The 16,269-nt window shown below is 45.9% G+C and overlaps 2 protein-coding genes across 3 annotated transcripts in view; one reads left to right on the top strand and one right to left on the bottom strand.

The window, feature by feature from the left end:
• Positions 1–5,977: 5,977 nt before the first annotated feature.
• On the bottom strand, positions 5,978–9,110 carry PTRHD1 (peptidyl-tRNA hydrolase domain containing 1). Its single transcript, XM_003827036.6, has 2 exons — positions 8,859–9,110; positions 5,978–6,313 (listed from the first exon to the last, which is right to left on the bottom strand). Exons 1-2 carry the CDS (start codon positions 9,108–9,110, stop codon positions 6,143–6,145), a joined length of 423 nt encoding a protein of 140 aa, XP_003827084.1. The 3' UTR covers positions 5,978–6,142.
• The window catches only part of CENPO (centromere protein O), a 29,216-nt gene continuing 21,822 nt past the window's right edge, over positions 8,876–16,269 (top strand). The window contains exons 1-3 of one of the 2 annotated variants that reach the window (XM_003827030.7): positions 9,012–9,253; positions 9,586–9,699; positions 15,409–15,578. In XM_003827030.7, the coding sequence (XP_003827078.3) occupies positions 9,654–9,699; positions 15,409–15,578 (216 nt within the window). In that variant the 5' untranslated portion in view covers positions 9,012–9,253; positions 9,586–9,653. Of the gene's footprint in view, positions 9,254–9,585; positions 9,700–15,408; positions 15,579–16,269 lie in introns of both variants that reach the window. The other variant, XM_003827029.7, reaches the window with a different exon arrangement.

Below are 16,269 nucleotides of genomic sequence, written 5' to 3'. Positions count from 1 at the left end.
GCTTTTCAGCACTTGAACTACTCGTGACCCCTTTTCAAACTACCCTCCAGTATCTAGATGGCTGGAAAACCAAATTGTTAACCAACTACAAGAGATTAGAAAAACTGCTGAGTGCAGTGGCTCACGCCTGTAATCCCAGCATTTTGGGAGGCCAAGGTGGGCGGATCACTTGAGGTCAGGAGTATGAGACCAGTCTGGCCAACATGGGAAAACCCCGTCTCTAGTAAAAATACAAAAATTAGCCGGGCATGATGGTGCATGCCTGTAATCCCAGCTGCTCGGGAGGCTGAGGCAGGAGAATCAATTGGACCCAAGAGGCAGAGGTTGCAGTGAGCCGAGATTGTGCCACTGCACTCCAGCCTGGGTGACAGAATAAGACTCTATCTAAAGAAAAAGAAAAAAGAAAAACTGAACTGACAAAAGACCTTTTTTTCAATCCCAGTCCTGCCATTGTCTTTGATCTTGGCAAGTCAAAGCCTTTCTGAATCTTGTAAACTCTGAGACTAGATGGCCTGCATCACAACAATTGTCAGGATTGATTCATATGGGAGCACTTTGTTAATTATACAATGTTTTTCACATATAAGAAACCTACCAGCCAGGCATGGTGGCTCATGCCTGTAGTCCCAGCACTTTGGGAGACTGAGGCGGGTGGATCACCTGAGGTCAGAAGTCCAAGACCACCTGGACAACATGATGATGTCAGGCCTCTGAGCCCAAGCCTGCACGTATACCTCCAGATGGCCTGAAGCAACTGAATTACCACAAAAGAAGTGAAAATAGCCAGTTCCTGCCTTAACTGATGACATTCCACCGTTGTGATTTGTTTCTGCCCCACCCTAACTGATCAGTTGACCTTGTGACATTCCTTCTCCTGGACAATGAGTCTCAGAAGCTCCTCACTGGCCACCTTGTGACCCCTGCCCCTGCCCGCAAGAGAAAAACCCCCTTTAACTGTAATTTGCCACTACCTACCCAATCCTATAAAACTGCCCCACCCCTATCTCCCTTTGCAGACTCCTTTTGCGGACTCCGTCTGCCTGCACCCAGGTGATTAAAAAGCTTTATTGCTCACACAAAGCCTGTTTGGTGGTCTCTTCACAGGGATGTGTGTGACAGATAAAACCCCCTCTCTACTACAAATACAAAAAATTAGCTGGGCATGGTGGCCGGCACCTGTAATCCCAGCTACTCTGGAGGCTGGGGCAGGAGAATTACTTGAACCCAGAAGGCACGGGTTGCAGTGAGCCAGGACTGCTCCACTGCATTCCAGCCTGGGCAACAAGAGCAAAACTCTTGTCTCAGAAAAAAAAAAAAGAAAAGAAAAGAAAGAAAGAAAAAAGAAATCTATCAAAGCATAGGAGATTGTTTTCAAGGATATAGTGTCTATTCTAGGGCTTGCAGCACAATCTTTGCCCTGCTGGAGAAATCATAATTTTCTGTAACCTTAGTATGCATGGCCAAATACAGTGCACTTGGTGCCAGATTTCTGCTATTTGACTCCTTCCTGTGAGCACTTAATGCCCTCTCATAATGTGTTGATTCTAAACCACATACATTTATTGTTCCTCTTTTAGGTTGGCTGTCTCCAGGGCCCAGGCTGTTTCTAGGTAGCACTAGAGCCTCCACTTCAGTGGGTCTGGGGTGGGGCCTGATAATTTGCATTTCTAACAAGTACCCAAGTGGTACTGATCTAGGGACCAGACCACTGCTCTGAGAGCCACTGATCTAGTTCAAATGATCATGGTCTTAAGCTGATACCAATAAGAAAATCTATTGCTTTCCTGCTGCTGTCTTGCTCTCACTCAGCGTCAGCGCATGAGTTCCTGTTCTTCCCCACCCTTGGGCAGACATTTATGCTATTTGTGCTCAGATCTCTGCTTTACGGATTTGCCTAAATCTGCTAACTCCCAGCTGTGTCTCATTTCTGTCTAGCTTCTTTTACCCCCAGACAAAGTCTCACTCTGTTGCCCAAGCTGGAGTGCAGTGGTATGATCTCGACTCACTGCAACCTCCACCTCCCGGGTTCAAGCGATTCTACTGCCTCAGCCTCCCGAGCAACTGGGACTACAGGCACGTGCCACCATGCCTGGCTAATTTTTTTTTTTTTTTTTTTTTGAGACAGAGTTTCACTCTTGTTGCCCAGGCTGGAGTGCAATGGCGCGATCTCTGGCTCACCGCAATCTCCACCTCCTGGGTTCAAGCAATTCTCCTGCCTCAGTCTCCTGAGCAGCTGGGATTACAGGCCACCACGCCCAGCTAATTTTGTATTTTTAGTAGAGACGGGGTTTCTCCATGTTGGTCAGAGTGGTCTCGAACTCCCAATCTCAGATGATCCGCCTGCCTCGGCCTCCCAAAGTGCTGGGATTACAGGCGTGAGCCACCGCGCCCGGCAATTTTTTTGTATTTTTAGTAGAGACGGGGTATCATTATGTTGGCCAGGCTGGTCTCGAACTCCTGACCTTTTGATCCGCCCATCTCGGCCTCCTGAAGTGCTGGGATTACAGGCGTGAGCCACCGCACCTGGCCTGTCTAGCTTTATACTATGTCTTACTGAAGAATTCAGAACTTAATTTTTTTTAAGATGCAGTGTCATTTAGAAACATTTTCCTAATTGGCTTGAATGGAAATGGTACTTGATGATTCCTGGATGGCATCACTCCCTAACAGAAAGGGGTAGACAATGGCCTACTTGATGGAGAACTCTTGGAGGGCAGCTCTGACGGCTGTGCCATCTGCATCTTCCCAAGTTTAGGTTCTAGCACGAAGTCCCAGGCACTGCTCTAAGGGGTTTGTACATCCAAACACATTTAAATCCCCGCTTTATGGATAAGGGAACTGGGTCTCAGGGAAATAGAGTCACTGCCCAAGTCCACAGAGCTTGAAAGTATGAGACCCAGATTTGGACTCAAGCAGTTTGACACCAAAGCCTAGGCTCCTACTCACTGTTATGCTAGCTAATATAGTGCTCAATAAGTTTATTCAGTGTTATGAAAGATCGTATGCCTCCTACTTTTTTAAACTTTTAAGTTCAGGGGTACCTGTGCAGGATGTGCAGGTTTGTTTTATAGGTAAACTTGCGTCATGGGGGTTTGTGGTACAGATTTGATCACTCAGGTATTAAGCCTAGAACCCATTGGCTATTTTCCTGATCCACTCCCTCCTCCCACCCTCCAATCAGTCCCCGTGTTGTTCCCCTCTGTGTGTTCATGTGTTCTCATCATTTAGCTCCCACTTTCAAGTGAGAACATGTGGTATTTGGTTTTCTGTTGCTGCTTTAGTTTGCTGAGTATAATGCATATGCCTCCTACCTAATAGAAAAAAAGTCAGCAGGTATGGTCCACTTCAACTTTCTTTCTCCTACAATCTATTAAACCTACGTACATCTATATCTTCACCATCTGCCTTTCCACCAGTCTCAGAAAAGAAGTTTCCCCTCTCTCAGTTCAAGGCCAGTTCTTCCCGTAGCCTTTGACCCCATCTCTTCCTGTTTCCTCTGGACTTCATCAGTTATTCTATTTGGGAACTTTAATCTCTTAATCTCTCCTCTCCTTAACTTTCTCCTCCTCACCCATCATCCTGCTCAAGATCTAAGAAAATCCCCACTAGGGGACCCAGCATTGATCTTTCCAGCCCCTCTTCAGTCATTATCCTCTCTCTCCTCCCTTTCAAGCTTCTGGAAAGGACACTTCTCACCTCTTACCTCCCTCCCCTCCCATTCTTTTTTTTTTTTTGAGACAGAGTTTTGCTCTTGTCACCCAGGCTGGCGTGCAGTGGCACGATCTCTACTCACTGCAATCCCTGCCTCCCGGGTTCAAGCAATTCTTCTGCCTCAGCATCCCGAGTAGCTGGGATTACAGGCACCTGCCACCACACCCTGCTAATTTTTGTATTTTTAGTAGAGACAGGGGTTTCACCATGTTGGCCAGGATGGTCTCGAACTCCTGACCTCGTGATCGCCTGCCTTGGCCTCCCAAAGTGCTGGGATTACAGGCGTGAGCCACCACGCCTGGCCTCCCATTCTTGTCTCAACATGTTACAATCTGATTTCTACCCTCACTATGCTATTTAAACTTCACTAAGTTCACCAGTACATTCCCAATTGCTAAATGTTTCCACGTTTTATTTACTGACATTCTATGCTGCACTTGATTGTTCTCTACCCCTTCAACTCCTCATTCACTTGGCTTCCTGGGGTTGGCTCTGCCCTCAGCACTCTACCAACTCTCCCTGTGAGACCCATCCACTCTCCTTGATTCAGGTGACCACCTTTCATAAAGGGAAATCTTTTTTTTTTTTTTTTTTTTTTTTTTTAGTAGAGACAGGATTTCACCATGTTGGTCAGGCTGGTCTCAAACTCCTGACCTCAGGTGATCCACCCACCTCAGCCTCCCAAAGTGCTGGGATTATAGGCATGAGCCACTGCACCGGGCCCATGAAGGGAAATCTTATCTGGGATCTTAGCAGAACATTATCTAAGGGGGATGGGTAATATCCGTATAGGTTCTTAGCTACCTGAGGGCAAAACTGTTTTATGCACAGCCTGCCACAGCAGACAAACAATAGATATCTGTTGAACAAATTACCCCTTATAAACTTTGCTTCACAGATGTCTAAGCAATTTCTGTAGATGTGTCCAAATGTTTATAGAAATATTGTAAACGTTGTACAGAGTGTTACAGATGTTCAGAGAAGGAACTATCATTTTTGGCTTGGTAAGAATTTTTGGCAGTGATAGCACTTGAGCTGGAAATAGTTTAAGTAAAGTCCAGGGGCAGGAAAGGGAGGGGAGGAGTAATAACATTCAACTCCCATGCCAGAGACTGGAGAATAGCAACTGGAGGGACTCTGTGGAAACATCAAGTCTGAATAAGGGAATAGAAGATTCAACTAAAAAGGTAAGTAGGAGGCCGGGCACCGTAGCTCACACCTGTAATTCCATCACTTTGGGAGTCCGAGGCTGGCGGATCACCTGAGGTCAGGAATTGGAGACCAGCTTGGCCAACATGGTGAAACCCCGTCTCTACTAAAAAAACACAAAAATTAGCCAGCTGTGGTGGCATGCACCTGTAATCCCAGCTACTCGGGAGGCTGAGGCAGGAGAATGGCTTGAACCCAGGAGGCGCAGGTTGCAGTGAGCAGAGATGGCGCCACTGCACTCCAGCCTGGGCAACAGAGAGAGACTCCATCTCGAAAAAACAAAAAAGATAGGTAGGAAATACACATGAGGAGGGCCTGAAGTCTAAGCTAAGGAGTGCTGGGATTACTCCATAGGCAGGGAGGAGCCTAGACTACACAGGTAGGTGTTCAGTCGTCCTATGTGGTGGCAGAGCAGCTGCTGGATTGGAGTGTCACACTGGCGGTGAACAGACCGTGGGACACGCCAGTGAGCAAAATGAGAGGCTGACACAGGGCAACGGCACTGAAATGACAAGAAAACAGCTGTAGTACTTGACAGATTTCATCGAATCTAATAAATCTGTATGTATGTACATATATATAGACACACACAAATTTTAACTTGTTATTAATCTTTATAGAGACAGTGTCTCACTCTGTTGCCCAGGCTGGAGTGCGGTGGCATGATTAGAACTGACTGTAACCTTGAACTCATGGGCTCAAGTGATCCTCCTGCCTTGGCTTCCCAAAACCCTGGAATTAACACGTGAGCCACCACACTGGCCAAATTTTAACATCTTTGTTATTGAAATACAAGTGTTTAATTTGCCGGCATATTTTTTAACAATACATAAAATACTACCGCATCTTAAAGTTGATGTTATCTTAGATTCAATGAAATATGATAACTGGATGTGAATAAGAAGGAATTCAAAAGCAAAGTTTCAAACCCGAGTGACTGGAAGGGAGTTTCCTTGAGCCCCATAGGAGAGTCTAACCAAATCTTCTATTTGAGCAATGATCCCCAGACAATACTGCTCTCCCACCTTCCCCACTTGAACTTACTAATAAGAGGAAGTAGTTATTAATGACAACTTTAATATGAACATGTGCTTAACCCTCAAGAAATTGTCACAACTGAAAGACGGGAGCAAGCTGACACTGCAAGGAACACATGATGCTTTGGAATGGGTGGCCTGCTGTTTCCAGATCCAGCTGGTATTCAAACACATCAAAGCAGCAGTTATTTGAACAATCGGAACTTCTTCAAATACTGGCCCACTTCTTCCTTGGGGTAGGGCCGGAGAGCAATACAAGTGGCGATATTCTCTGGTTGCTCAAGCCACAGCATGTGGTCAATGTTCTTCTGTTGCAGGGTCTCGGCTAGCTCCTTTAGGGTGGTCTCATCTGGGGCCTAAAGGAGAAGAACACAGAACACAAACTGAATAGCCCATTTAGGAAGTGTCAAAAGGCCAAAAAAGGTTTCGGGAGTCCTCTTGACTGAAAGTGGAGTAACAGCTTTACCAAGGAGGGAGCTGCAGAGCAATGATGTCATTCCGTGGTGCACTGGGGAGGGGAGAGAGGCTTCATATTCCAGTTTAGAAAATGGAGATTTGTATCTTCCCTTGTGAGATGTTGTATGCCCAACACACACATGTGTAATGTGTAATTCTGCTCTACACATTTTCCAGCTCTCCTATGGCTGGCGCCCATAATTTTAAGTGCCTCTGACTTTAAGAGCTGCCTAGTGGAAGTTTTTTTTTTTTTTTTTCTTTTGAGACAGAGTCTTGCTCTGTCGCCCGGGCTAGAGTGCAGTGGCACGATTATCAGCTCACTGCAGTCTCTGGCTCCCGAGTTCAAGCAATTCTCCTGCCTCAGCCTCCCGAGTAGCTGGGATTACAGGCGCACACCACCACACCTGGCTAATTTTTGTATTTTTAGTAGAGATGGGGTTTCACCATGTTGCCCAGGCTGGTCTGGAACTCCTGACCTCAAGCAATCCACCCACCTAAGCCTCCCAAAGTGCTAGGATTACAGGTGTGAGCCACCATGCCCGGCCCCTAGTGGAAGGATTTCTAAAAGCACATCCACTTCCACTTCCCTCCACCCCTCCCACTCTACCTCACTGAAACCTAGAGGGGTTTTCCTTCTGCTGGGATGGCTCCCACTTGTTTATTAAAGGGAGAGTACAATATTCTCTAACATCCTTCTGAAATTGTTTCTGGGTCATCCTTACTGCCAATTCACCCATGCTGAATCCCATTCCAGGAAGTATTAAAACGAAACTCAGAAAATTATTATTTTTGTGTTATTTTGCATAAAGTTTATCTCTTACCTATGAAGGCAGAAGCCACTAAGCTACTCAGAGGCTTGTTTTAATAAATTAGAGAATGCCAGTATTGCGACTCTTAACCTGCTGAGTCCTTCTGGCAGAGCTCTGCTGGAGGGCTCATCAGCTTCTTCAGCCTCGGGCAGCAGCACAGCATAGTGAGATACAGTGAGGCTCTGGAATCAGACTACTGGACTCCAAACTCTTGCTGACTGTGTGATCGTGGATAAATTAGGTGACTTCGCTGGCCTCTTCGTCCCTTTATAAAACAGGAATAATGCTTCCTAGTGGGGATCAATGAAATCAGGCTTGGACCTGTGCCTGGCACACACTAAGCACTCAATAAATATAGTTAATCCTGGTATTTTCTTATATTTTATTGGCCCTTCTGACTACAGCAGCACCTCAATGTAATCAGTAGCGACTTCTAAGTCCCTTTCTTGAGTCATGACTAACAACTAAGAATCATGAGACCCTCTTTTAAACTCAGGGGAGTCACTTAATCCCTGTAGGCTTCAGAGAGTTTCACCTGCGACAAGAGGAGTCTAACCTGATTTCTTGAGACCTCTTACTAGGAAGAAAATCTAAGTGAAAAGCCAGCAGCTTCTGTTCTGCCTACACAGATTCTCAAGGCATTTTTCCTACAGGTTACCGCTTGATGTTTCACTATCCAGCAGCAATTTTTCTCTTGAAAGATAATCTGTCTTTGCCAGTTACCCATGAAGGGATTACTCCACCCCTCCACCTGATTTCTGGCTTAAAGCCGTTTTTCCTTATTATAAAAAGCCGTTTATTATTAAAGCCGTTTTTCCTTATTATAAAATATGTGCTTAAGGTAGAAAATTTTAAAAATACAGATTAAGCATTAGGAAATAACCAAAATCTCACCATGCACTACTTAATATGTAGATGTATTTCTTTAGTTTTTCCTTTCAAAGTCTGGATCATTCTGTATATATAGTTCAGTTAGCTTCGCATTATGAGCACTCTTCCAGACCACTAAATATGCTTCAAAACCATAAGGGCTCCCATGAATATCCTTGTGCAAAGCTCTTTGGGTGCATCTGATTATTTTCTTAGGCTACATCTCTAGCAGCAGGATAGAGAGTCAAAGGGTAAGGGTGAGATTTGTTTGGTCATCTGCAAACAGAACCTGACTGCTATTTTAAAAGGTGTACCGATTTACACACCTGGTGCCTGGTCTATCTGAAGCTAGGTTCAATTTATACTAACGTTTTTAGTATTTATTTTCAAATAATTTGGCGTCCTACCCAGGTAAATACTCAGTTTGACTTCACTTTGCACTGTCCCTTCGGGCTCGGTTTTGCAGGAGGACAGCACTTTGGGGCATGGCTTTAAAAAGTTGGCCAGTGCACAGGCGGAACAGCGGGGACACAGGAGCCACCACTTTACCGCGAGCCCAGCAGGGGGCGGAGGACTGCTGTCCACTCTTCACACAGTCAGGCCCTTCCCAAGGGCGCACCTCCAGGGAAACAGCTCCAGTCTAAATGTTAACGATCACCCCAACTCCCGCCGCACCCACTCCCCGCAGCCAGGCCTTCGGACCGAAGACCACACCCACTTCCGCCCTCGATGTCTCAGCACCTCCCCCTCCGCCCGAGTGCCTCACCTCGAGGACCACTTTGCGCATGCGCCCCAGCTCTTGGAGGTAAGCTGCTGTGTGCGGGTGGTCGCGGTGAGTGTGCAAGGCCGCGGTGGCCGCGTGACAAGCCTGCGCTACCAGTGCGCCCGCCGGCCAGGAGAACGGAGCTTGTGATAGATCCTTTCGTAACACCAAGTATTGTACCAGGACCTGCGGCTCCGCCCCAGAGGCCGCCATCTTCCTGACCACCCGAAAGGCCGGACCTACTCCCCGGTGCATCTTGGGATCAGGGCGGGGCCCTGAGCGCCGCCATGCTTTTGTACGGCAGGATCGCAAAGCACGCCGGGACCGGTTGGTTTGGTTTTGAAGACGTGGATGGCGGGAATTCTCGCTTCTGGCCTGGGTGAGCTAGAAGGGAGAAGGTAGGGGAAAGACCCATTGTCGGACCGGACCGTGGCCAGGGTGGCGGGCTGAACGGCCTTCTTAAAACTCCTTCCGTGGCCGGGAAGCCCGCTGGACCAGAGTAGCCGTGGGCCTCGGGAGCGCGCCGGGGCCGCGGGATGGGCGCGGGGGTGGGCATGGACTCTGCTGGCTCGGACGATGGGAGAGGGCGGGCGGCTCAGGAAAGGGGATCCTAGCCGTGACATTTGTGTCATCCGCGGCCCAGGGGTTGTGCCTGAGTGGTGTGTGCCCTGCCGTCTGGGTTTGAATGGGACTAGATGTGATGTGACTGTTGCCATTTTTCTTTTATTAGCAAGGACATTGGAGTCCCTATCACCGGTTGCCTAGACAACTTCATGGGAAGGCCCTTGGGAATCTGAGATGGAGCAGGCGAACCCTTTACGTCCAGATGGCGAGTCCAAAGGAGGTATTCAGAGGGTCGCCGCCTCCTTCCTGCTGCTGCCCAAAGATGACCCGCAGGCTGAGAGAGCCCTTTCCTCCTGGAACTGACGTGGGACCTGGCCTGTTTGGGAGCAGAATGGTGAAAGGAACTAACATTGAAGACAAAGGGACGGGCAGCCAAGATTATTCGAGGAGGAAAAGTGGCTTCGTTTCTAGGCTCCCACCCCTTTTGAAACGGATAAGTTGCATCCATCATATGCTCAGTGTTTATATTCTGAACTGCGGTTCTAGCCAGGGAGGTCCCTTTCCTCTCCCCGGATTTTTTGGGCCATGTATGCATTACTCCTGAGGGAGGGCCAGTGTAGGGCAGTGACTTTAGTGTTGGCTAGAACTGGTTTTGAGTGTTGGCTCTGCCATGATAAATATTGTGACCTTAGGCAAGTCACTTTATTCTCTGCCTCTGTTTCTTCATCTGGAAAATGGAGGTGAAAATAGCACTGTAGTTGTGGTTGTGGAAAAAGTATTTCTTTTGTGGTGGAAAAGTATTTAACTCAGACTTTTCAAGTGAAGCATTTAGCACATGTCTAATATATAGGAAATATTCAATGAAAGGCTTAATTCTTTACATACTTTGTGTCTTAAAATGTAGAAGGTGTTTAAAGAATGCTTGTTAGAGTTGCTTAGAATTACGAAACTATTACTTTTACTTAGTCCTTAGTCAATCCTTTGAAAACTGAGATTTGCGTTTGAATTTCTGTCCAGGAGTAAGTTGCTTTCTTCTTTAGTGCCTAGTAATATTTGTGGACAGTTCTGGTTTTGTGTGACTTTATGTTCTTTGCTACTAATACTTTTTAGAACTTTGAAATACTTACTCAAGCCTGATGCCTAAATCCAAAGGGTTCTACGTTAGTACTTTGGGAAAGCTTGCCATAAAACCTAACTTAAATTACAGTTTTAAAAAGAATTTCTGAGCGCGTCAGTGAATTTGGTTATCCTATTTTTCTCTGGGTCATCATTATCATTGATATCAGAGAAGTAACTATATTCAGCTTAAGATGACTTAAGCTGAGACTTTAGATAATAAAAGTATATGGGGTAAGATTTATTGTTACTTTAAGACTAAAAATAAGTTTGGTGACTTTATGTAGTGGAAACATGCTACACTCAGGAGTAACCTGTTCTCTAGTCCAGGCCTTATTTCGTTTCTGTTAAAGTAAGCGATGAGGTGGAAGTTTTGGATTATCAAGAGACTTAGACCAGTCTCCTTATTCTCTACCCAAAACAATATTTAAACACTTAGCTGTTACCCATACTGGTTTTATCCCTCTGCCTGTTTGATTTCAGTTTTTTGCTTATTTGAATTCTCCCCACTCATTTGAGAAGGAAGGACATGGAATTTTAGTTGCAACCAGATGATTTATTCAAATAGGCAGGGATTTTGACCTTTTTTGGGACAAAGCTGACTGGCTAGGATGAGATGCGATCATAACTTCCAAGGTAAAGCAGGCCCAGCAGATACACTCCCTCTTCTCTGTAGTAGCAACGCTAAACAACAACGCTACCCCCTTGGTGTAGAGGGAATCAGGTCGGTAAAGAAGCTGGGCAGGTTTGAGAGCCTGAGAGGAGGGCTGTGTGGAAGTGCCTAGAGAAGGAGCAGCATGATACTGTTTTGAACACCTACTTATCTCAGAAACTTTGGGAATATTGATATCTACTGTTTTAGTAATATAGAATTTCCATAAAGTAGAATTTGGTGAGGCGTCTCCTCTACCACCCTAAATTATTCTATGTGTGCGTGCTTTTCAGATCACCTCCTGGTTGGACATTAATTTTTGTAAGCTCCGTGAGGACAAGGACTTCATTTTGCCACCATAGTATGAATAACTTCCAGCACGGTCCTTGGTCCATAGTAAATTCTCAATACATAGTTGTTGGATAAATAGAGATTTGTGAATAAAGCAGTTAATCACGTGCTAATTATTAGGACTAATTTATTTAATTAGAATTTTGGTTTCTCACGATTATTATTGCGGTCATGTGGGTTTTTCTGTGGACATGAGCCAAGTGAATGTAATCTCCAAGAGTGTCATGCCTGGTTGTCCGTGTTTTGGTAAATATTTCCGGAGTGTTGGCCGGGCGCGGTGGCTCACACCTGTAATCCCAGCACTTTGGGAGGCCAAAGTGGGTGGATCACAAGGTCAGGAGTTCAAGACCAGTCTGGCTAACATAGTGAAACCCCATCTCTACTAAAAATACAAAAATTAGCCGGGCATGGTGGTGCATGCCTGTAGTCCCAGCTAATTGGGAGGCTGAAGCAGGAGAATTGCTTGAACCTGGGAGGTAGAGGTTGCAGTGAGCTGAGATCGCGCCACTGCACTCCAGCTTGGGCAACAGAGTGAGATTTCGTCTCAGAAAAAAAAAACCATTTCCGGAGTGTTTACCATGTGTAAACACTTTGTGCTAGGGTTAAGGGATCCACGGGTGAACACAAATGCACACGGTCCCTGATTTTGGAACTTTAAGGTTCAGTGGGAAAGATAAGCAAATCAAATAATCACACTAATGAATATACAATTAAAACTATAGTGGCCGGGTGCGGTGGCTCACGCCTGTAATCCTAGCACTTTGGGAAGCCGAGGTGGGAGGATCGCTTGAGCTCAGGAGTTTGAGACCAGCCTGGGAAACATAGTGAGACCTCATCTCTTTTATTTAAAAAACAAAAACAAAAAAACTATAGTATTGTCTCAGAAGGATCTTTGAGAGCTTATGAGCTGGCACCTGACCTTGTTCTGAAGGTGCTACAAAGGTTTCCCTGAGGAAATGCTGCTTGCATTGAGTGCTAACGAGCTAGAGTAGCTGCAGGTGAAGGTGGATAAGGGGCGGCTGTGGTCTTCCACAGCCTTTGGTGTGTGTGTTGGGGGTTGGGGGATCAGGTCAGTAAAGAAGCTGGGCGGGTTTGAGAGCCTGAGAGGAGGCCTGTGTGGAAGTGCCTAGAGAAGGAGCAGCATGATACTGATGAGGGTAAGAGAGATCCAGAGGCCAGTAGGCCTCGTAGGCAGTGTGAAGTCATCGAAAGGCTTTAGCCAGCTGGATGACATGATCCAGTTTAGATTTTGAAATATGGCTTCAGTGTATGGGCCACCTAGGAAACTTGTAATAGGCCAGAAATGGTGGTAGCTTGAACTACAATGGTGGCATTGCAGATGGGGAAAATGGAAATATTTTAGAGATACTAGGAATGTATATTCAATAGGATCTGGTAACAGGGTCAGGGTCTGGGACTGGGTCAGGGAGAAGGTGTAAGGAAGAAAGTACCTGGTTTACACAGCTATAGATGGATAATGGTTCCAGTCATGGAGGAGTTTGGAAGGGGAGATGATGAATTCAGTCTTGGACATGTTGATTGTCAGGTTCTTGTAAGTCTTCCAAGTAGATACACTGAGAAGGCAGGTGGATATTCTGCTTTCTCAAGAAGCAGGAGAGAGGTATAAGCTAGAGATACATATTTGTGTGGCATCGACATGTATGGCCATTAAGGCTGTGGGTACTGATGAGATTTCTTCTGGAAAGAAGAGGTCTTAGGACTGAGCTCTGGAAAATTTCAGCATTTAATGGTCAAGGAGGAGAGTAGGAGCCTTCAAAGCAGAAAGTGGGGTCAGAGAGGTAAAATGTAAGTGTCACAAAAACAGGTTGTTTGTCTCTTGTTCATCACTGTGTTCCCAGTGCCTGAAATAGTACTTGGCACAAAATAGATGCTTAATAAACATCTGTTGAACAAGGCATACCAACAGGCTGCTATGCTAAGATTCAGAGGAAAAGAGGGTTTCGTGAAGGTGGTGATCAGTAGGAGCATATAGTGCTGGGAGGTGAGATAAGGGAGCTTGAAAAATGTCCTTTGGGTTCAGCAACATGGATATCACTGTTGATCTTAGAGTGGTTTTGTAAAATAATGGGAACAGAAGTGAGTTTCAAGTGGGTTGAGGTATGAGTCACAGGCAAGAAAATGGAGAAAGTGAGTACAGGTTGAGCACTGAAAATCCAAAATCTGAAATACTCCAAAATCTGAAGCTTTTTGAGCACTGACATGATGGTCAAAGGAAATGCTTATTTCCAGTTTTGGATTTTCAGATATGGGATGTTCAGCCAGTAAGTGTAATGCAAATACTCCCAATTCCGAAATCTGAAACACCTCTAGTCCCAAAACGTTCAGATACTCAACTTGCATGGACAACTCTTTTAAGTAGTTTTCCTGGAAAGGAAAGGGGAGAAAAGGGAGATAGTAGCTGAAGGGGATTTGTGGGCAAGAATAGGCCTGTGAGTGTATGAAATTGTGTGTGTGTGTGCGTGTGTGTGTGTGTGTGTGTGTATATATGAGTGTGTGTTTGAAGACAGTTGAGACTTGAGCGTGTGTGGAAGGGAAATGAACACAGCAGAGAAAAGGGTAACTGATCATTTAGGGTTTCTGAGAAAGCAAGGGGATAAGCCTCAATGAGTAAAATAGGATAATTCTGCATATAGTGCGTGTCTGTTTCTATTTGATCTCACACAATTTTTTTTTTTTTTTTGAGACGGAGTCTGTCGCCCAGGCTGGAGTGCAGTGGCACGATCTCGGCTCACTGCAAGCTCCGCCTCCCAGGTTCACGCCATTCTTCTGCCTCAGCCTCCTGAGTAGCTGGGACTACAGGTGCCCGCCACCACACCCGGCTAATTTTTTGTGTTTTTGGTAGAGACGGGGTTTCACTGTGTTAGCCAGGATGGTCTTGATGTCCTGACCTCGTGATCTACCCGCCTCGGCCTCCCAAAGTGCTGGGATTACAGGCATGAGCCACCGTAACCGGCCTGATCTCACATACTTTTTTTTAATGGTTTTATTAGCCATAAAAACCATAAGAGGTTTCTAGTCTTAATTGGATAGGTGAATGAGATAAGTTTTTGGATTCCGTCCCAAGGCAAGGAGAGAAGATTAAGGTTTTCATATATGTTTATCCATATGAACCCTACAAAATAGATGCTGGGTGTACTTAAGAAGCTCGATTAAATAAAGTCTGGGGCTTCCTTTTTTTTTTTTTTTTTTTTGAGACAGTCTTGCTCTGTCCCCCAGGCTGGAGTGCAATGGCACGATCTTGGCTCACTGCAACCTCCGCCTCCTGGATTCAAACAATTCTCCTGCCTCAGCCTCCTGAGTAGCTGGGATTACAGGCATGCGCCACCATGCCCGGCTAATTTTTTGTATTTTTAGTAGAGATGGGGTTTTGCCATCTTGGCCAGGCTGGTCTCGAACTCCTGACCTCAGGTGATCCACCCGCCTTGGCCCCCCAGAGTGCTAAGATTACAAGTGTGAGCCACTGCCCTCGGCTGTGAGAGGGCTTCTCTCCGGCCTGTGGTAAAGCTAGAGAATCATCCTTTACACACTAGAGATGTGGATTTGCGATAAACTGCAGACCTAGATAAGACACTGCTGCCTAATCAGCGTGTGATAGTTCATATCCTCTCTCGGGCTGTCTTTGAGGAGGATCCTGTTTTACGTCACTCTCCAACCTAGGAGGTTGATGATCTTTGATTTCAATTATTAGCTCCCCTGGTTTTATAAATTGATAGATATCTAACAATTTAGCTGGCCACAAAGTTCTGGTAAAAAAAAAAGAAGAGTCACCTGTTCTTCCCTGAGATGCTTCCTGTTGCCACAGTGAGAAATCCTCAGCTTCTTGTAAAATTCTCCTTTTACTCTCCTTAGGTGTTTTAGCTCACTTGGAAAGGCTAGAGACCCAAGTGAGCAGATCCCATAAACAGTCTGAAGAGCAGCAGAGCGTGCAGGCCCAGGAAGGTGCTCTTGGAACCAAGATTCATAAACTCAGGCGTCTGCGAGATGAGCTGAGGGCTGCGGTGCGGCACCGGCGAGCCAGCGTGAGTAGAAGGGTGGTATCAGCAGTTCCTTTAGAGTATAATGAACAAACGTGATTTGGGAATTGGTGAATTGGCCATTTTTTATAATGTGTTTTACTTGTGATCTTACTGGATTGATTGCAGTCCTTGATCCCTCAAATGATCAAACCTGTAGAGTTTGGCCAGGCACGGTGGCTCATGCCTGTAATCCCAGCACTTTGAAAGGCGAGGCAGGCCTATCGCCTGTGGTCAGGCGTTTGAGACCAGCCTGGCCAACATGGCGAAACCCCATCTCTACTAGAAATACAAAAATTAGCCGGGCGTGGAGGCAGGCGCCTGTAATCCCAGCTACTCAGAAGGCTGAGGCACGAATTGCACCTGGGAGGCGGAGGTTGCAGTGAGCTCAGATCGAGCCACTGCACTCCAGCCTGGGAAACAGAGCAAGACTCCGTCTCAAAAAAACAAAAATCTGGTAGAGTTACAGTGAATATCACCTAACATTTTTTTATTTTTATTTTTTTATTATACTTTAAGTTTTAGGGTACATGTGCACAACGTGTAGGTTTGTTACATATGTATACATGTGCCATGTTGGTGTGCTGCACCCATTAACTCTTCATTTAACATTAGGTATATCTCCTAATGTTATCCCTCCCCCCTCCCCCCACCCCACAACAGGCCCCGGTGTGTGATGCTCCCCTTCCTGTGTCCA

The sequence above is a fragment of the Pan paniscus genome, chromosome 12 (assembly GCF_029289425.2).
Source record: "Pan paniscus chromosome 12, NHGRI_mPanPan1-v2.0_pri, whole genome shotgun sequence".
NCBI classification, from domain to species: Eukaryota; Metazoa; Chordata; class Mammalia; order Primates; family Hominidae; genus Pan; species Pan paniscus.
This window is presented reverse-complemented; position numbering and strand designations above follow the sequence as displayed.